Genomic DNA, 21,754 nt, shown 5'->3' with positions numbered 1-21,754 from the left:
AAAATATCATCCACATAGAAGGCCACAGGCAGATGCTTAACTACAGGGACTAATAGAAAGCATATTTAAAACTCATCCATGATTTAACAGTGGGCAATGTGAATATCAATATCTGTTTCCACCGGCAAAGTGGGTCTTTATCTTGGGAGCAAAAGCTAGGTGCAATTAGATTTTAGGGTTAGTATGTTTTAGGTGAATATAAAGGGGCGGAACAAGATAAATGTATGTTAAAGGACCAGATGAACACCCTGAAAACGGCTGCAGGTTGAGATTGGCTGAGTTCACAAAACCTGACCTATTTTCATATATAAGGCAATATACTGCCAACATGATTATTTGAGGAGTTACGGGGCTTCTTTCCTTCCGTTCTTTCTATCCATTCCTTCTTCATACCACACACTCACTTGCTTTTGCGTAGGGCATGTTCCACACTGTGGCCACGAAACTTCTTGTAGTAGTCGATGAAGGAGAAGGGTAGGTTGATGTTCAGGGGGTTGCTCCTGTCTGGAGCAGCTGCCCTCTTTCGAGACTCAAAGGCAATCATTAGGTCAACCCAGGCAGCTGGTCGCTTGATCTTGAACTGGTCGATGAAGTCCTGGCCGAAAATCTTACACAGGAGCTTCTCAAATTCATAGTCGATGCCGATGGAGCCATATGGGCCGCCTGCAGAGGGAGGGGTCAGAGGAGTGTCTGTCAGCTGATATGACTCAGATGATCATTATTAATGAAGTTCCTCAGGAACTGGATAAGGGGAGGAGGGGCTGCGCTCCTTGAAACAATGGGGTGACGCAGAAGAAATAATTGTTTTAATGGACACTACTGTTTTATCTTTGATTTAGACCTTCATTTAAGCAAGAAACCAATCTTATCATTGCTTTGTGCCTGTAGATGAATGATTCACTGAAGACCTTTATCAAAAAGAGGTCACAGAATGATACATAAACTGTCAGGGTGAGTTAGTGTTTGGTAGAGCGGTAATGGTCATCTTACCTGAGGCCTTATAGAGCTCCTTTAGATGACCTTCTGGGAGACGAATCTGATGAACTGTGAGGTCGACTGTTCCACCGCCACAGTCAACCACCACATAACGGTCGCCTAGAGACCAGCAGACAGAGGAAAGATTGGTGAACCAGAAAAGGACTGCCAGTGAACAAGCACACTGCATGATGGGTCCCTCATGGAGTGACTTCAGTTGTAGCACTGAAGAAGATGCTGTATTACAGACAGACTCTGGGCATGTTAAGTGTGAGCAACTGTGACACAATGTCTCACATTTTTGAGCCAACTGGACATTAGTGACATCATTCTAAGGTTCACAGATGGTTCTGTAGAAGCCAAAGATGTACTTTGCTTGGAATTAACGGATAAAGTAATTCCCAGCAAAAGACTTTGGCATTTTAAACACATAGAAACTTCAAACTGACTATTTCCTACTAGGACAAAAGCACACTGTGATGTTACAGATACGAGAAAGTGCTGTCATTTCCTTGTCCGTTCTATTTAGAGAGGGATTAGTTTAGTTTTTTTTTTTATTAAAGTCTGGGCTCTTGGTAACAGTCTTTGAGTATCCATGGAATAAGCTGCAGACTTATTACCATCATCTAGTCTAGAAAGTTCCTGAACAGGTTATTTCAAATTTCTTTATAACCACCACCGGTCCAAAAACAGAAGAAGCGAGTCTAATGAAAGCAGATATGGCCAAGGACAGGATGAATCTCCTTATTCACTTGTATCTAGCAAATAAAGAAATGGAATAGTCCTGAACAGACCCTGAATAAAGGAATCGAAGTGTCTGACTTGGGCTAGGACATCATCCTGCAGGTTTGCTGCTCTCCAGGTTGATTGCCTACCCCAGATTTAGTCCCATAATATACACATATAACACAAATCTATATGGACAGTTTATTCCAGAAGGCTGTTGCCCTGAAAGGCGACCTGTTGCCCTTTATATTGTGAATATACGGCAGTGTTTGGCCAGCAGCATTAGAAACAGCAAAAGCAAATACTGAAAGAGAGAGAGGAAGAAGGGATTAACAGAGAAGCGCATAAGAGAGAGAGAGAGAGAGTGAGAGAGAGAGAGAGAGAGAGAGAGAGAGAGAGAGAGAGAGAGAGAGAAAGACTCTACCTTCTGTCAGCTCGGACCAAAGCTCCCCTATGACATTTTCCACCAAAAAGGTGCGACTCTGTCGGTTGCGTCGAACATGCTCCTTGGCTGGTTATTGACAGAGAGAGAATGACCGTGTGTGAGAGGGCAGAAGCGCTTGGTGAAGCTGTGTGTGCAAGTGTGTTTCATATTGTGAGAGGCATGGCAACAGCATGAATGTGAAGGAAAACATGAGGTGTATATATTTATATATATATACCTGAATGCACATTGAATACACCCACTCTCAGTGTTAAAAGACACAACAGTGGAGTTTATCATACAAATAAACATACATACAGGTCCACTTTCAACAGAGCAGACTGTCTTCTTTTTAACTTTTGCTGATTAATCAAGATCAAACATTCCAAGAATTAGCTTTACTAGCTTTGAAAAAGGAATATACAAGGCCATTGATATCTGGGACTAATTACTGCCATTATTTCCAGTTACAAGGATGCTGATATTAGCATCTTGAAACTTAGCTATCACAGTAGAATGAATCAAATAACCATCAGAAAAGTTGTTATGAGGTAAGATAACAACACTGAAAACAAATAAAAAAACCCCAGACTTGTCCTTTTCAACTGAAGGCTATCTTCAGATAAACCTTTAACTAACTCTGTAAGTAAAGATTTTTTCAAAAGGAAGTTGACATTATACATTAGCACGTGCATTATGTCATGTTTTTGTTTACTCTGTTTATACATACCTCAGATTAGGACAAATTGTATTTGGTGGAATTGTATCAAAAAAGCAAAAGTCATGTAACACTGTCACAATAACAAATAGTTAAATGCAATCATTTACACTCATCATATCAATAACCTCTGCTGTCTAACTAGAGTAGCGATCAATAGTACCATTGCACAAGGCAAGAACACAGAGTTTGCTGAATGTGGCCTAAGTGAAAGCTATTTACGGGAATGAAGTGTATTGACTGCAGCACACATTAACAGGAAATCTCTTCATTCAAACACCCAGACATTCAATATCCTGACAAGGCCACATATATGTGCATTATACATGTCTATCCCGACAAAAACAAACTACTGTGTACTGAGCTAACACCTTTGTTAACCTCTGCCCCCAGCTTGGGATGATCAAATCGGTCAAACATGGCTGCTATGGCAACTGGTAAACGTTTCCAAACAGGAAACAGCAATTGTAGAAAGTGCGACCACGAGGGAAGAGATGTCAACCGTACATTTCCTCTGTAGTAGCAGGAACAACGCTATGAGCAGAAAGTCACTTTCCCAAAACCTCCTGCATTTCATTCAGAGCGTGGGAGAATAGCACCCTCATTTTGGCACCTCTGAAAACAGGATCTCTCAGTGACACAGACCATCTAATGGCATCATAAGATCCCTGTAACACTCTAAGAAGATTCTCCCATCTATATAGAACCACAGAAGAGCTGTGAATCAGGTGAGGTAAAAAACAAAACAAAAACAAAAACAAAAAAACAAAACAAAACCAGACTTATGAGGCTTTCTCAAACCACTGAATTGAACAAGAAAGGGGGTTAGGCACCAAGACTGTGTGTGAGGATACACAGGATGTGTAAGTAGCAGACCGTGTCAGGGGGTATAGTGTAACTTCTCTAGTCCTGGGAGGTGAGTGGCCTGTGACAGGGAAGTCTGTAGGATAGAGGGTGAGAGAGCATGTTGTTCCTGTGAGCTTCCGTCACCACACAAAAGCCCTCAGACTAAGAAATTCTCAAATATCCTGTTTTTAAACGACAGATTTGGACTTTTAGCGGATATTAAACATGTTCTTTATGCCCCTCCCTGAACATTGCTGCTGCACCCATCAGACATATTAGCTGTTCATGAATTCTCCTAAGCATTTAAATGACAGCGGTGAATGGAAAGTATATGATTTGAATCTGTTAGCAAAGTTCTGACACACCAAAGCCCTTGGTAAACCATGACAAAATACAGGACACTCTAACAAATATTTCTTTCTTTCTACTGTAAATCTGTTTGTTCTCAAAACAATTAAGAAACCTTTACCAAGAGGGCCAGACAAGAGCTGCTCCATGATCTTGAACTAATACATAGAATTTTTCAGTTAAAAGAAACAGCAAGGAATCATTTCAAATCAGCTCAAAGATGAAATGATTTTGACACAGACATAGGGGGAGGATATAGTTGGACAGAAGGGTACCATTCAATCAACAATTTGCTATTGCTGCTTCACATGCTGATAGACACAAGTTTGAGCATGATCAGATGGACTGTGTCTTTAATAAGGAAATGCATCAGTTACCTCTGAGTGCTCACAGTCACAATCTCCAGTATTTACTCAATGTCATATCACATCACAGAAGATAAATAAAAGGTACCGTGCATGCCCGAGTATGACAGCGTGATCCATGTGACATAATGTGGGAACACTGATCAACAAATGTTTCTGTACAAATCACACCATGTTGAAAATGACAGCATGGAGATGATCTGAGATGAGTAAGACAGATATGAAGGGATGAACAGCCACTTGAGCATGCATTTGTAAGTGAGACAAAGACAGAGAGCTGTAAATGTTGTAAACGCGATGATCAATACCAGATGCAACGCTTTGCGTACAGTGTAGTGTGAATACATTTTAAGAAACAGATTCAAATTGGTGTTTATCAAATGTAAAAATGTCTCACTGCAGAAATCGACAGAATAATTGGGTCTTTTGATTATGGAAAAAGACAATCAATAAAACCCATACATTTTGTTTCTGTCTCATATCTATGCTTCCCGAGTCAAATGTGAGGAAGTTTCCAAGGATATTCCCATTCAGTCAAAGCTAGCATGAAAACTGCCATTGTGCATGACAAAGGTTTTTAGTCACACTCAAAGCCAAAAGATGATGTCAGACAGTGAAATGAATGCCTTTTTTCCACTCAGCACCAAAACTCAGTTCAATAATGTCATCATTTTAATGGCAGTTCACTGAGAGCTTTGATAAACTGGGTTCCTTGTTTGTATGGTCAGTCTGCAGTAAAACATGCCCATCTGTAGCCACAGATGCAACACAGGCAGAGTAAAACAAATGAATGACTAAGACATAAAATAGCTTTATATAAAGGCATGATTCAAAATACAAGACACTTAACTCACAGCTATGCTTAAGTATTTGAGTATTTTGCATACACACTTCTATAACCACACACACACGAGTGGTTATAGAAGGACTTCACCTGCAAAGCACCCATTACGTCAACTATAAAACCGCCCCTTTATGGTACACAATATACAGTTAATGATAAGTACAAATAAAAAGCCTACAGAATCACTGATATCAGTTCTCATTTCAACTTTTGAACAAAAATGGAGACACCACCATACAACAACACACCATACAACTTCACATGCCCTGTGAATATGCATGAACACATAAGCTCACATATACATATGAACCAGCATCTGGAACGACTGCATTGTAGAGTGTCCATTTGTACACTAAGGTTAAAATCTAAAATAAAATGTATATGTGAGTGACAGTGTGAGAGGGGTGGGCCTTACCCTGGGCCATTCCAGTTCCGACATTCTCTGTTGCATTGTAGCCATTCACAGCAGTCTTTGTTCCCAAGTCAATCATCTGGTGGAGGCGGAGCTTGCGGCAGTAGATAGAGGCAGCCTCAGGCTCCAGGGCAATGATCAGCTGCTCGGGGTTGTCACGGGAAACTAGACCAGACTAGATGAGGGCAGATCACAGTTACGGAATAAGCATGAGGAAAGGAATTTTTAGAGGGGTTTTAAATGGAACTTTTATGCTCTATCACACCTGTTCCAATAGAGGCTTGAACTGAATTAATTTTAATTGAATTGAGTTGTATTTAAAACAAATTGAAACAAACTGAAGTGAAACAAACTGAACTGAATTAAAGTGTTCCTTGTCCTAACAATTCTGTAACCATTTTCCCTGACTCCATCTGTCTTTAGAATGAACCAAGCACCAAAGATCTCTCTGAACTTTCTGAATGCTCTCATCTATTACAGGAAGCAGAATGAAAATGTCAGACCCGCTGTAAACAGGGGCTCTCTCCACATCATAATGATCAAAAGTATTCTTAGCCACCAAGCAAAACATGCCGATAATAATCACTCCTGATAAGTCATGCCATTTAATAAAAAATGACTCATAACTCAAAATGTTACAGAGCACAAGCAAGCAAAATACACAGAGGCGGAAATTACAGTGATAAATCTTCTCTAAGGGTATGATGCACAAGATGACAGACTGTAATAGATGAATAATATCTACACACCGCTGCAATACCATAATGCAGTGCAGAAAATGTGGGCTTTTATTGGAGTAAAAAAGGAAAATGAAAGGAAGGTTGTGAGAGAAGCTTTCTGTACTATATCACTATGGAAGGATGAAATAAGATATATTCTGCGAGGGACTTTAAAGGGGTGTACTATCCTGTAATGTTGCACCATGGGTTCTGCTCTCTGTCTGCAGTGTTGAGGTGGTGGCAGGCAGGGTAGATGGATGTGTGGGGAAAGAAGGAGCAATAGCACACGAGAGAGAGAGAGAGAGAGAGAGAGAGAGAGAGAGAGAGAGAGAGAGAGAGGTTATCCTGTCCTTTTCAGCTTTTCCCCACTCAGAATACGGAATGATCCGGCTGTCTAATCGCTGAGTCACTGCAGATGTGCAGCACATACTCACTGTCATAGACACACACACACACACACACACACACACACACACACACGAGCCCAGCCTTTCAGTTCCCATTGCGGATATCAGATATTACACTCATCTGAAGAGTCTTTCTCCTCCCACTCCTCTTCTCTCTCCATCTGTTTTTTCTCAGTCTCACGCAAACACACACTCTCTCCCTCTTTCTCTCCAACTTCCTCTCTCTCTCTCTCTTTCTCGTTCTGTACTGATGAGATCAGGGGTCTGCACGTTCAGACAGCCACACCTCTGTCCTCTCTCCTCCTTTCCCATACCCCTTTTCCCCAGACAGTCTACAGTTTTATTCACTAGCTTAAAACCTCACCTATTCTGTTCTTCTCAAGAAATGTATTTTCTCATAAGAGAATGCTGTTCAGTCTTGTTTAAGCCACAGTATACACTGGGGTTGACAGTATGACTGTTTGTCCTATGCTTAATCCTAAATAAGACAGTTTTTATGGTTATAGTTATATCTCACAGAAGATATTGTATAAAGCCTGATAATCATTTCAGCAGCACTGTCTTCTCACCCTCCCATGTGGTGCAGAACACTGACCTTCCTCTCACCTTGCCTTCCTGCACAACTTCATTAGTCACTCGCTCTGTGGACACACACACACACACACACATACATGTACACACACACATGTACACACACACACACACACACACACACACACACACACACACACACACACTTAATAAGCCATCTCCCTGTCTGCACCACCACTCTAACTTGCAGACACCCCAGGGACACTCTGCCTGAGTGCATCTCAACCTGTGAACATTTGAGAGTGTGTTTGAGCTTTGTTTGAGACTGTGTGTGCTTTTGTGTGTGTATACGTCTGTTTGTTCATGTGAGTGTTAGTCTCAGAGGACTGGCAGTGGGAGGCTCCCTCTCTCCTCCTCAGTGCTTATGTCGCCCAGTCCTCCTCTCTATTCACCCCCTCCCCCTTTCTCTCTACTCCTCTCTCCACACGGCACAATTCATCATAAAGCAGCTGTACCTGCAGTACCCTGCCTCAGTCACCAGAGGGCTTGCTTCTACACAGACTGTGTAGACCTGGTTTCCTCAAATGTAGGTCCAGACTCCTGGTGGTTTTTGCCCTCATTTCAAAATCAGATGCTGAGTTTTGCCTTGTATAACGGGCATGTTTCTTTAGCCAATCAGTGACCACAGTAATTGGTTCATACAAAAACCAGCAGGACTCCAGACATCCAGAGGCTGATCTAAGAAACCCTGTTACAGGTGGGGCATCGCAACACCTCACAACATTCATATGTGTGCCCTTCCCACAGCTCTTTACTGCTTCAAAATAGAGAACTGAGGGTCCTAAATATCATCCTACCGTGAGGTATGGCATGGCACAACTGCACACACTGTAGTCAATCGATGGCTCACACAGAGCTGAAAAAGGTCTAAAATCAACGACCATCATACAGCAAGACTATAGACTAAGCAAGTCCGCTCACATTCAGTGTCATGAATAATAATACTCATGATATTTAAACAGCAAAAGAGGCCAGACCAGGATCCATTACATTGTTTACCCCAAGGTTATGCACTCTACTTCCCTTCAGATAAACTAAAAAGGAATGTCCTGTTTTACAGTTCAGTTTGTGACTTTTCAGCTGTGTAAAATTGCTGATCAATAGTTTCTTACACGTTGTCTTTTATGAGCAGCTGTAATATGTCTTTAGACCGCTCTCACAAATTCACAGAGAGTTTGTGAAATATAGCATCAGAAGGACAATATTATTAAAATTACACGCTTCCTTTATATATCAAATGACAACATATGCAGTTGTCTCTCTCTCTCTGTTTGTATGTGTGTGTGCGTGTTTGTGTGTGTGTGTGTGAGAGAGAGAGAGAGAGAGAGAGGGAAAGAGACAGAGAGACTCTTTGGATTTATGGAGACCACCCCACCTTGTATGCTGCCTCCCTCATAAACTGTTTGGCAGGCATTTTCCAGATTGCCGGTACTGTGATGACCCATCTCACGTCTGCATTGTCAAACTCAGCACCAGCCTGATCACTCAGCTCCTACAGCCCCACAGAAAGATAAGTATATGCAAATTTAAGGAGAAAAAGTCTTGACAAACTCAGTTTGATGGAGGACTGATCCATAACTCTACCCATTCATCCAGATCATTCATTCTGATAAAAACTACAATGGTTGAAGTTTTGGTCTCTCAGAGAAATCATTACACTGCCTCTTTCTGAATATATGTTTTGTTTTCTGCTGTTTGGAAAAACAGAGGATATTAAAGACAAATCATTATTTTACTCTAAAATCACCAACCAACAAACAAACATGATCAATCACTGGTGTTTAAAAGTATATAATTTGCTTGGTTGTGGACAGATTGGAGGTTTCATGGCTTTTTGAGGCAAATTAAACACCACATCTAATCAATGATGAAATAACCTTGAGCACAATACCTTAAGAGCTTGCTCCTTAAAGAAAGCCAGTGCATAAGCAAATATGTCCAGAGCTTTCACTTTTTTCCCATTGGCTGCTTGAAGCTCTGTATCGATGGAGAGATTCTGAGGAATTAGGAGAAAAAGACATGTAAAGGAAAAGTAGTCTTTGCACTCATCTGTCTCACTCCCCTCTACTGACTGGCTATATCTGTCTGATGTCTGCTAAAGTGTTTGACTCTCATGTAAATTCCCTCAAAGACTGATAGAGATCATAAAATTGAATTGACTGAAGTGAAGCAAGGGCGTGTGAAAGTAATGTAATAGTTCTGTCCAATCTACTGACATTATTGTCTCCGTGATGTAGTGCACGGAGAGCACCTGCCTCCCTGTCTTGCCTTTGAAAACCCTGCTGCAATGTCAGGTATAAATGACCAAGCTATTCAAGGGTGTCAGCTATTTAGGAGTGAAATGTGTTGATGTTTGTGTTTTTACTGCAGTGATATTGTATTTCATCTAAAATTTCACCAACGGTGTGTGAATACTTGTGTGCGTGTGCATGTGTGTGTGCATGTGTGTCTATACTTACTGCGGTAGTGTGCAGTTTCATTTTAAACTTTTCTAGATAGAGCCATTGTTTAGATTCAGTGGGGTCCAAGTCATGGTAGAAGTCACGAGCTGCATAACCAAAACTGTGGAACTTCCTGTCTGGGGTCAGGAGGATGGTGGTGGGTGTTTTCTGATTGGACACACCTGGATCTCCACCCTCCCAGCGCCTGAAAACAGCAATAACAACCAATCATATATTATAGGCCCAAACCCACTACCCACTGTGCTTCTTAGTAGACAGATGAAACTGTAACATCGCTAGGATATAAGATCAATGGGGATTCTATTACAATTTTATTACAAATATACCTGACCTTACAGGCTAACTTTGTTAGTAATGTTTCATGGGGGTGGCTGAGGGGTAACAATATGCAAGCAGTTTTGCTGTGGACACCAAATTCTGAATGGAAAGCCTGGGGTGCAATGGTGGATTAATGAGCTTTCATGTCCTGTGATATCAGTGTGTGGCCAGTGAGCACTTTGACAAGATTGTCCTGGGAGTACCTGCTAGAGGAGAAACTGATGGGCCAGATTTGGTAACTACTGGGGACTCTCAGATAATCCACAATTATGAGAGGGATTATCCAGAGCCCTGCTGTCCTTTCAGATGAGTGTGCACAGTTACAATCTAAACCGTCTAAAACATCACTGTTACCTCCACCATTATTGTGATCATTATCACTGTTATCAACATCACTGTTATCCCCACTATTACTGTGATCATCATCACTATTATCAACATCACTCTTACCTCCACCATTACTGTGATCATTACCACTGTTATCAACATCACTGTTACTATCATTATTACTGTGATCATTTTCATTGTTATCAACACCACTGTTACCCTCATCATTACATTATCACTGTTATCAACATCACTGTTACCTCCACCATTACTGTGATCATTACCACTGCTATCAACATCACTGTTACTATCATTATTACTGTGATCATTTTCATTGTTATCAACACCACTGTTACCCTCATCATTACTGTGATCATTATAACTGTTATCAACATCACTGTTACCTCCACCATTACTGTGATCATCATCGCTGTTATCAACATTCTCTTCCTCACTGTCAGTAAACACTTTTGTCGTCTTTGATGAACTTTATTTGTTGTAAATTGTTGCAGATTCAGGCTGGTCATACCATGCTTTTAACTTGAAAAACACCACAATGGCTGTTGAATCATACACTGTCGAGTCAAACTTCATGTTCACAACAAGTCATATCTAATTTAGGTAAAGGACACTTTTTATATATACATGGACTAGCTACATAATAAAGAGTGAAGCATTAGTCTTTCCATCAGAACTAAATAAGAAATGAGTCTCAAATTTGGCTGTAACTGTGTGATACTACTCAGCAGTTACATCAGCGAGTTAGTAGAGTACATAACTACATAACACAACAGAAGAAATTCTACTGTAATAACAAAACATGTTTAGTTAGCATTTAGTCATAAAAAAGCAAAAGGAAGCCATACATATAATAAACTTGTATTATTATTATTATTATCATTATTATCATTATTATTATTATTATTATCATTACTATTATTATACAGGTCCCCTGAAATAACTATATTTCAGCACACTCTGCTATTGCAAAATGGACACCAGCTGAAGTTGACTGCAAGCTAATGTGGTGTCCAGACAGTAACTGGAGATGGAGTGTGAGGATTATGCCCCTTATGCTCTATTACTGTGTGACTGTTTATAAAAATGCCTGGGGGGGTTAAATTATTCATGTCTTTTCAATGTGTGCTGAGTACAGGAATTCATCACACCCACATAGGGAGTACAGGGTCTGATAATATTCAGGGAGATTTCATCATTTCTACAGCCAATAATTTATGGCTATTACAGTTTAACCCATTGCAATGCAACATAATGTGGGACAGGCGGATTTCAAAAGGATTGGCTGGAATCAGTTCACTATGGACAGATTAATGCTGTATGCTAGGGTGTTTGCTTATTTTAACTGAAAACTGTTAAGGCTTTATAAGAGATTATCAAGAAAAGGCAATGTCTTTGTTAAGATTAAGAGATCAGATGACTCAAACCAACCAAACCCAAACAGTGTCAGGCTCCAGTGCTTCCTGACTGTTTATATAGTTCCACTTCTAGTAATGGTAATGTCAACTTTTCACTCTGCTTTTAGCACATTAGCCTTAGCTGATGAGCTATATACATGTTGAATTCACTCTCATTTTGCTCTTTAGAATATGTATAATCAGTAGTCCTTTGATTGAATGCATCCAATGTACACAAAAGTGTAAATAAGTATATGTATATATTTATGTATGTATATATATATATATATATATATATATATATATGTGTGTGTGTGTGTGTGTGTGTGTGTATGTATATATCTGAATATCTGAAACCAATGTGCATGTAGATAAAAATTTAAGCATGGGATTTTGAAATGATAGGGACTTTTTGTTGTGAGTATTTGGACTTTTAAAAGTAGATAGATGCTGGAAAGAATGGATAGCCTCTTCATTTTGTTATTTCTCTCTCTCTCTCTCAATCACTACTCACTCTCTACACAGCAGGGATGCGAACTCACCTCATGGTATGGATGCATTCCGGTTCTTTAGTGAAGGCGTAAGCATAGCCACTGGATGTGGTGCCAAAGTCAATGGCCACGACCACAACAAACGAGGGCCCCGTAGGCTGACTCTGCTCCGACTCCTTCTGTTTTCAAAAGGAGAAGAGAACATAAAATAGTCATATTAGAGTGTGCCGTCTAAGATCCTGTCTGCCTGACACTTCATATCCAGAACAAGAGCCTGTTGATAAATAAAGCACTCTATAATTGCGGCTGTGGAGAAGTACATGTAAAACTTTGTCAGAGGCATTAACTGAAAAGGTTGACTGGACAGGCTACTCTTCACGTAATTTAAAAAAAGGAATTAAAGATACAAAGAATATTCTGTCTGTGTGCATCCACTTTGCTTGATTTGAATTATAATGACACAGTCATCAATAAGTGTATAATTATTAAAGTAACAAAGGCAATATGAAGTGTTGAGACATAAAGCGGTAGAGAGAGAGAAAGGAAGAGGGAGAAGAAAAGAGCAGATAAGGGGAAAGCATAGAGCAGAAGAGACAGAGCTCACCATTGTGTGTGTAGGGGACAGGGGCGTGATGCCCGGATCGCCCATGCTCTTGGCTGGCGATGGAGTGGCCATTGCATCTGAGGACACACACAAAGACATGACAAATGAAGCAAAACTGGGACAAGAACTGGAGTTCATCCACTGTTTGTCATTTTATAAACACACACACACGTGCGCACTTATCATTGTTCACCCCCACACAGTAAGAGAACTTTTGCATTACTCAACACACAAATGCTCTTGAAATTGGCTGTAAACTGAACTGTGATGTAAACAATCTAGCCAACAAAGTAACTAAGCTCCAAAAATCTATGACTTATGAAAGAGGAGCAAAGGTAACAAAATCAGTCCACAGCGAACGCCAATCAAACCATTTGAGGCAGTCGATTAGAGCGGCACAGACGCCCAGGTTATGGGATGCCAAAAACATAAGCCTCATTTATAATTTGAGATTCTGGATGATTTCACCCAAAAGAGACAGAGCTCCTGAAACGGGCATTTTTTAAAAGCTTACGTGACTCGCGCAGCTGCTTTTAACCACAATGACATTTGAATTGAATTAGAGATTAGTATTTGTCCAATGCCATCATCCTCATTAGCTACGCCTAATAGCTCCTCTGAAACACTCTTAACGTTTTACAATAATGGTACACTCTGTATGTTAGAAGTGTCTGGGGACTGTCTCTCCACAGGACATCACGTTATCTGTCCGTTTTCTGATGGCTCATCCCTTTTTTTCTCCCTCACCCCATGCCGAGTGGATGAGTGGTCCGAATCATCACAATGCACTTCGCTGGGCAATTATGGCGTGGAATTACGGACTACCTGTGGATAGACCTCCATCTGATGCATTCTCTTCACTCGCCCCCTCAAATCTCTATCACCCCAGGTTTGATTTTAAACCAGGACAATGGAAAATAGAATCAATACAAGAGGTGTAAAATGATTGTCTGTAATGGTAAATGCCTGTTATTCAAAGAAAAAAAAACTCACTTGACAGTGTTCTTTTTGGGAGAGGACGTTTTTTGGGTTAAAAGAACTCAAGTTTGTTTATATGACAACACAACATAGCCTACTTGACAGGGGACTTCATTAAGGCCTATTAAATTACGTGGAGGTAATTGCAGAATGTCAATGCGGGCCATTTCTACAAGTGCAAATTGAGTCTTGATTTGAGCCTTGATTACCCTCTATTTGACTATCTTAAATAACCTACATTTCTTTTGAGCTCCCACTTCCAGCACGCAATATGCATTACGTGTATACAAGACAGAAGGCAAACATGCCAAGAAACAGCGCTGAAAATAAGATGTCGGAGAGAGAAAATTGGTGCCACTGGTTACAATGTAATGAAAAGGCAATTTGCTCGTTCATTTAATTCAGAAATACATGTAGGGCTTTTTAAAAAAAACACAAAGAAACTCAGAAAGATAGATATGGAACCCATTCGATAGATGCACAACAGATATTTTGTTTACAGTGTAATTTACCATGTTTGAGCTGTGCCAAAACAACACGAAGACTCATGTTGATTAAAGGGGGGAAGGGGTAACCCATTCGATAGATGTGCATTCGATATATGTTTGTAATATTTGCATTTTAAAATGCAATTTTAAAATATATTTCATCAGTTTCTATGTGACTTCTTTCTTTTATGATTTTCATTTGAGCGGTGCCACTGAAACCAATTGGTGCCATACTACTGGCTGACGTCAGCTGTGACTATTAAGTCCCGCCTTCATTGACACAATAGGTGATCAGGTGCAACAAAGTTCTGAAGGAAAACCAGCCAGTGTTTATGCAAGTAAGGCCAGCACTGGCATTACCAGTTCATTCCTGTCTGAACTAAAAGGAACTGCCAAGGTGAATGGGAAGCAGTTTGAGGACATTTTGAGAGGAGAGCTGGCAAGGATAAAAGATTGTCTTAGCTTGCAGGAGCCCCAGGTTTAAGCCCATGATCAAGGGGGTATTCCAGAAAGCGGGTTTAATGAAAACTCAGTTAACTCTGAGAAAGTGGTAAACTTCCTAATAGAAGAGCCCTATGGCTTCACTCTCCTCGCAAAGCAAAGCCACAGGGCTAGATTTCTCTAAACCCGCTTTCTGGAACACACCGCAGGTCTGCAACGCCACCACAAGGTGAGCTGAATGAAGCAGCACCTAGGGCTTCCCAAATCTAAGGTACAGGCAGCTGTTGCAAGTGCCTCTGTTCATTATGGACGTGAGTATGACATTCTCTCCTCATTTGACATCCCGTCTTCTGCCACTGCTCAGCTTAAACAACAGATAGCTGATCTTCAAGCTCAGATAGCCTCTCTCAATACTGTTGAGAGGTATAACCTAGCAAAGGCAAGGGAAACAAGAGTAAAAAGTCCAAACCAGAGGAGCAGGAAGATGATCACACACCATCATCACAGCCCAACCTTCTGGTTACAAGCCCGCTTCTCAGAAACTTCTGGTCACTGGCCTGCTTCTCTAACCATTAGGCCACAGCTGCCCTAACAGGGTGTTAAGGGAAAAAACAAAAGCTTGGGAAAGAAAATATGGTTCTCTCACCACCACCCCCTTAAACAACTAGGTGCTGGAGCAGGCAGTCATGAGTTACGTCCCATCCTGTCTCCCAAAGCCAAAGTATTTATGAAAACTCACAATGGTCAGCAGGTTCATAGGTTGCCAAGACGCCTTGTCGGGGCCAAGTGTACAGCTACTGTTAGTGTGTAACGAACTGACTGTAATGCTTTACTTCACGCAGAATCCCAGGTCACTCCTATATCCTTCATCTTTCAGCCCTTCCTATCAATTCCCTCTGTCAAATCCTACAAGTGGAGGAAGCAAATGGTAAGACTATCCTTTGTCTGGGGTATGTAGAAGTTTCCATCAAGTTTCCAAAAGAATTGATCCCAAGAGTGGAGATTCAACCTGAAGTCTCCACTCTGATATTAATTCTAATGGTGATGTACCCCTATTCATTCACTCATTCATTATCCATGCCGCTTATCCTAGTTAAGGTCACGGAGGGTGCTGGAGCCTATCCCAGCGCTAATAGGGCGAAATGCGGGGAAACACCCTGGACCTGTCTCCAGTCCATCGCAGGGCTGTACCCCTATTGATTAAGAAAAATACTCTCAAGGCTCTTTTTGATGAGCACTGCAGTGATGAAATTTCAAGACACCCACAAGCTCTGCATGGTTGCTGCAGTGTGCTGAAAAATAAGGAGAAAGCAGAGGTTGAGTGGGCAGTTAGGGTCAGACTTTGGTAGGGCTGGCTACCGAACCTCGATACTTTTATAGCACCAACCAAATTGCTTAGATACCATCGAGTATCGAAAAATGCCTTGTCATTCAGTACCAAATTTCGATACCAAAGGAGTACATCTCATCAGCGTCAGTGTGCCAATAAGCATACAGCATGCTTGTACCAAGATCTAATAATACTGGTAATTGGCTTTCTAACGTAACGTTACACGAACACGTCATAGAGGCATGCAGGAAAAACACTACGTTACACTCAGAGACGGGGCTCACATGTATGTGTGTTGTTGTATTTTGAGAGGCTTGACTACAGCATGCATCGCATTGTAGGTGTAAAAATGTCTAAGAGATCAAAAGTGTGGCCCCATTTTATCAGACTCAATGCCGCAATGAAATATATGCAAAAAGGACATTACTGCCAGGACCGGCAACATGACGAATTTGATGAAACACTTGAATGTGCATGGAATAAATTTAAGAGCAGAAAGTTGCTCTGTGTTCCAACTGCAAGAAGAACAGACCACAGCCATCTTCCTCTCATCATTTAAGTCCACCTAACATTACAGAGCCTCCTTCAAAATCTCCACCACCAGATTCCCTCCATCCGATATTACCGAGAATGATGCTATGACTGGGATTTTAGCAGGTAACCTTTGGTAAACATAAATATTTGGCCAACTTCTACATAGTTGTTTACTAAATTTAACGTTACTGTACTAGGTGTGGTGCCGGTGACTTAAACTGGGACCCCCAGGTAACGTTAGACATTATTTGAGTATAGCTTTAGCTTATGGCTATAGATAGCTAGCTAAATCAAAAGCTGAAATGCATTGAGATTGACAGTAACTGATCAACTTGAACTAACATATAGGTTAGCTTGTTAAAATGTGCTTATCCATTGGGTTGGCTGGCTGAACAGCTCAGTTATCTTTTTTTTTTCTTCAGCCTCTGCCACTGCCCACCGAAGGAGCTGAAAAATAAGACAAAAGATTTGCACTGTAATGTGTAATGTAATTTTCTTTTAGTTAAAATGGATTTCATAAAATTTTTATAAAAAAAGTATCATTCAAGGACCGGTATCAAAGTCAAGGTATTGGTATTGGTATCGAAAATTTTTGAACGATACCCAGCCACACAGATAAAGTAAAACATTTCATCAAGCTGAGAAATGAGGAGCCTTTCAAACACAGAGCTTGTCCTACCTATTCACGAGATCATGAAGCTATAAGAAAACATCTCAAAGCCCCACAGGATGCTGGTGTTATATGTGAGTCTGAATCTCCATTTTCATCGCCCATTGTAGTCGTCAGAAAGAATGGTGAAATCAGGTTATGTGTAGATTACAGAAACCTGAATCTACAAACCATCAAAGACACATACGCCAGTCTTGAAGAGTCATTCCCCGTTCTCTATCAAGGTTCTCTATCAAGGACCTAAAATCTGGATACTACCATTAAAATGAGTGAAGCAGATAAAGCTAAAAATGCTTTCGTATTCCCATTTAGTTTCTGGAAGTTCAATTGTATGCCACAAGGTGTATGCAATTCAACACTTAATGGAAAAGTCAGTGGGAGATATTAACTTGGAAGAAGTGCTTGTGCTAATTGATGACCTGATTGTATTTTCCAGAACCTTGGAGGAGCAAGAAGAGAAATTTACACATGTTCTTAACACGTTGAGGGAGTATGGGCTTTAGCTGTCCCCAGAGAAGTGCACTTTTTGCCAGATATCTGTGTGCAACCTGGGGCGCATTGTTTCCAGATCTGGCATTGAAACTGATCCTGCAAAGGTGGAGCGCAAACCTTAAAGAACTCAGGTCATTCCTAGGGTTCACTAGGTATTAACAGAGATTTGTTCAGGGTTATTTGAAGATTGTTAAGCAGCTAACAAATCTCATGGCAGGCTATCCACCCAGTCATACGGGTAGCAAAACAGCACCATCAAGCAGCAAATGTTTCAATCCAAAAGCACCATTTGCTGATTGCTGGACCAGTGAATGCCAGCAAGCATTTGAAGCAATCATTCAGAGACTCAGTTCTGCACCAGTCATTGGGTTCTCTGACCCAAAACTGCCTTATATACTCCATACCGATGCCAGCACAGCTGGATTAGGAGCTGCATTATTTCAAGGGCAAGATGGCCAGACCAGAGTGATAGCCTATGTCAGCATAGGTCTTCCACATAGTAAAGCTAGTGATCCAGCTCATAAATTGGCATTTTTAGCCCTCAAGTGGGCTGTAACTGACAAATTTCATGACTACATGTGTGGCAAATTCTTCACTGTTGTAACAGAAAATAATTCTTTAACATATGTGCTCATTACAGCTAAATTGGATGCCATGAGTTACCACTGGTTAGCTGCTCTGTCAGCTTTCTCCTTTGATATCCAATGTAGGCCTGGCAGAGAGAACCGAAATGCAGATAGGTTATCAAAATGACCTCATGGTATGTTATTGGATGACTATGCTTCATAAGAGGTAATTAGTTGAATCCACCAATTCACCTCACATCAACTGGCATCTACACATGAAGCCTTTCCTGTGGAGACAATGAATGCCACATGCCAAAGAGACATCTTGGTGATCATACATCACTTCACAAAATATGCTGTTTCCACAAGAGATCAAAGGGCCAGTACAGTTGCAAGGTGCTTGTGGGAAAAGTTCATTGTTCACTATGGGTTCCCCAAGCGTCTCCATAGCAATCAAGGGAGAGATTTTGAGTCCCATACAATAAAAAAGCTTTGCGCTATTGCTTGAGTCTGAAAAGTGTGAAGTCCTTTCCACCCTCGAAGCTACATTGTGGAGGGATTTAACTGAGCATTGTTAAGCATGTTGGGCACTCATCAAGACGGAGACAAAACACGTTGGCAAGACTACATAAAGCACTAAAGTCATGCTTGCAGCTGCACCAAGAGTGATGTTACCGGGTATTCTCTGTACGAATTAATGTTTAGTCACCAGCTCAGGCTGCCTATCGACATTGCATTTGGGTTGTCATCAAAGGAAAATTTGTCCAAGTCTCACTCCAAGTTTGTGGAAAATCTGAAAGCTCACCTTGAGGAGACCTATCAGATAGCTATCAAAAATTCTAAGAAAATAGCTGAAAAGAATAAGAAAAGGTTTGACAGATCAGCTAGAGAGGCCACTCTTGAAGTAGGTGATTGCGTTTTTGTGAGAAATCTTCTGCAATGGAACAAACATAAGCTCGCAAATCGCTGGGAGTTCACGGTCTACATGGTCATCAAAAAGATGGGTGACAGGCCTGTATATTAGATACAACCTGAAGGTAATGATGGACCAAAACACACCCTACACATGGACATGCTGCCTCCTTGTGGGTTTCTGTCTGGAACAGAGAAGGAACCTGAAAAGAAAAGTGTTGTCAGGAAACCCAGAACAGGGCAAAGTCTTAACCAGCCTGATGATGAACTGTCAGAATTAAGTTCAGATGATGAATTAACCTACCTTGGGGACACATGAATCAAGGAGACAAGGTTCACTAAAGTCTATGAAATTCCCAAAAGGCAGGCTGCAAGGGTGACTAAGTTAAATGATGGGCAGGGAGGAAACAATTCAGAGAGACCAGCAAATGACCCCAGCCTTGCTCCAATGAGCGATACTGTACAACCAGATGGAAACTTGCCTGAGATGTCTGTCAAGGCTGCGGCAGAAGATCCACAGCTGAATGAGCCCAATACACTGATATAGCCTTTGAAAACAGGCCATGGTTCAGATATTCTAAATGACCAGACACCATTTAGCGATGATCAGAACTTGCCCCAGCCAAATCTAAAAAGCAGTAATGACACTAGTGAGGTCAGAGCTGTTACTAATCCTGTAGACACTATTGAGGAAGAGAGAGATCTGAATGTTCAAGCTGAAGAGACCTCAGATGATGCTCTAAGACGGTCTGACAGGATCAGCAGAATCCCTGACCAGTTTCATTACCCTGACCTTGCCAAGCCCCTTATTTCATTCGTCCAGGCCCTATCAGAAAATACTGATAAAGCCTTCAACTCATACAGTGGCTTCAGTAGCTGTAAACCATGTTTGAGCTGTACCAAACAACATGAAGACTCATGTTGATCAAAGGGGGAAGGGGGTAACCCATTCAATAGATGTGCAACAGATATTTTGTGATATCTGCATTTTAAAATACAATTTTGAAATATACTTCATCAGTTTATATGTGATTCATTTCCTTTACCCTTTTCTTTTGCTCAGTGTCACTGAAACTGACTGATGCCATACTGTTGCCTGACATTAGCTGTAACTATTAAGTCCCGCCTTGACTGACACAGTAGGTGAGCATGCACAACAAAGTTCCAAGGGAAAGCGGTCAATTCAGAATACGGAGAGAAGAAATCACACAAAATATAGATTAAAGAATAATTAATTCACATTTAGATATCTGAAATATTCCTGTATTTCAAGTTTGAACATTTTGTTAATGACATTACAGTCAATCTTGGGGAGTTATTTTGATTTAATTTTGAATCGAGTTAATTAAGGTGGTAACTGATATTTTCATTGAAATTGTGTTTAAACACTGATCATGATGTAGTGTCCTTTTCTGTTATATTTGTTTTGTCAAGATAGTCCCGTAATAATTTTTATTATTTATCCCTTTCATTTGTTTATTCATTTTACTGTCTAATCAAAATTCTTGATATCGATAGTTAGTCAATTAAACACACCTCTCATTTCAAACAGTGAAATGTCCATTTTCTCCCAACGGGCCTATATGTTTACTTACCCTAGATGGTTACAGATAGGTAGATAGACAGATAGATACCGTAAAGTCTCAAATAGCTCTTTTCCACTAGGACGGTGCTGGTGCTGGTGCCGGTGCCGGTGCCAGTGCGGAGCCAGTGCTGCATTGGTGCCTTTTGAGAACCGGCCCGCATTTCCACAGGTTTGGGAACTGAACGCTACGTAGCGAAAGTTTGGCTAATATTAATGTCGGACAGAATGCATCTGCTTGCTTTTTACTTTTGCACTATGCTTCCACACAGCGAAACACCTCACGAATTTTGCCCTAAAACTTTTTGCTCTGGGGGCGAAATTCATGAAAATAGTAAGCCTGTCACCTAGCTCAAAAGTTTAAATGAATGTTCAAATGATGGTCTGCAGTGGTCTATTTGCACCAGCCAGAGCCGAGAGAGAGTGTTTTTTCTACCACTCTGGGTCCAACTACGTTCATGTAACAAGTAAACGACAGCCCGTGTTGATGTAGACTCAAATTGTTGCCCATACATCTTTTAATCATATACATATTTTCATGCTAGATATAGCCTTTAGCCTACCGCTATCTTGGTCAGACTTTTTTTGTTACTCCCGCCTCTCTAGAGAACGTCATGTATCAAACACATCAAACGCTGAACTGATTGGTTCTTGCGTGGTTTTTATTTGCATAGCCTCTGACATCAGCGGTTCCTACTTTTAGGACCAGCAATTCTGTGGTGCCGTGCCGGTGCCAGCTTTTCGGCACCTGCACCAGTATTTTGTCAGT

General features: G+C 40.9%; 1 protein-coding gene across 1 annotated transcript in view; it reads right to left on the bottom strand.

The window, feature by feature from the left end:
- hspa12a (heat shock protein 12A) overlaps nt 1-21,754 on the bottom strand; it is a 38,847-nt gene that overhangs the window by 3,925 nt on the left and 13,168 nt on the right. Inside the window, exons 2-10 of the mRNA XM_030786921.1 lie at nt 12,993-13,069; nt 12,440-12,567; nt 9,835-10,021; nt 9,267-9,371; nt 8,751-8,867; nt 5,662-5,833; nt 2,126-2,212; nt 991-1,095; nt 405-663 (exon numbers count right to left, since the gene is read on the bottom strand). Coding sequence (XP_030642781.1) covers nt 405-663; nt 991-1,095; nt 2,126-2,212; nt 5,662-5,833; nt 8,751-8,867; nt 9,267-9,371; nt 9,835-10,021; nt 12,440-12,567; nt 12,993-13,069 — 1,237 coding nt within the window. The remainder of the gene's footprint in view (nt 1-404; nt 664-990; nt 1,096-2,125; nt 2,213-5,661; nt 5,834-8,750; nt 8,868-9,266; nt 9,372-9,834; nt 10,022-12,439; nt 12,568-12,992; nt 13,070-21,754) is intronic.

Source organism: Chanos chanos, chromosome 10 (assembly GCF_902362185.1).
Source record: "Chanos chanos chromosome 10, fChaCha1.1, whole genome shotgun sequence".
Taxonomy (NCBI): Eukaryota; Metazoa; Chordata; class Actinopteri; order Gonorynchiformes; family Chanidae; genus Chanos; species Chanos chanos.
This window is presented reverse-complemented; position numbering and strand designations above follow the sequence as displayed.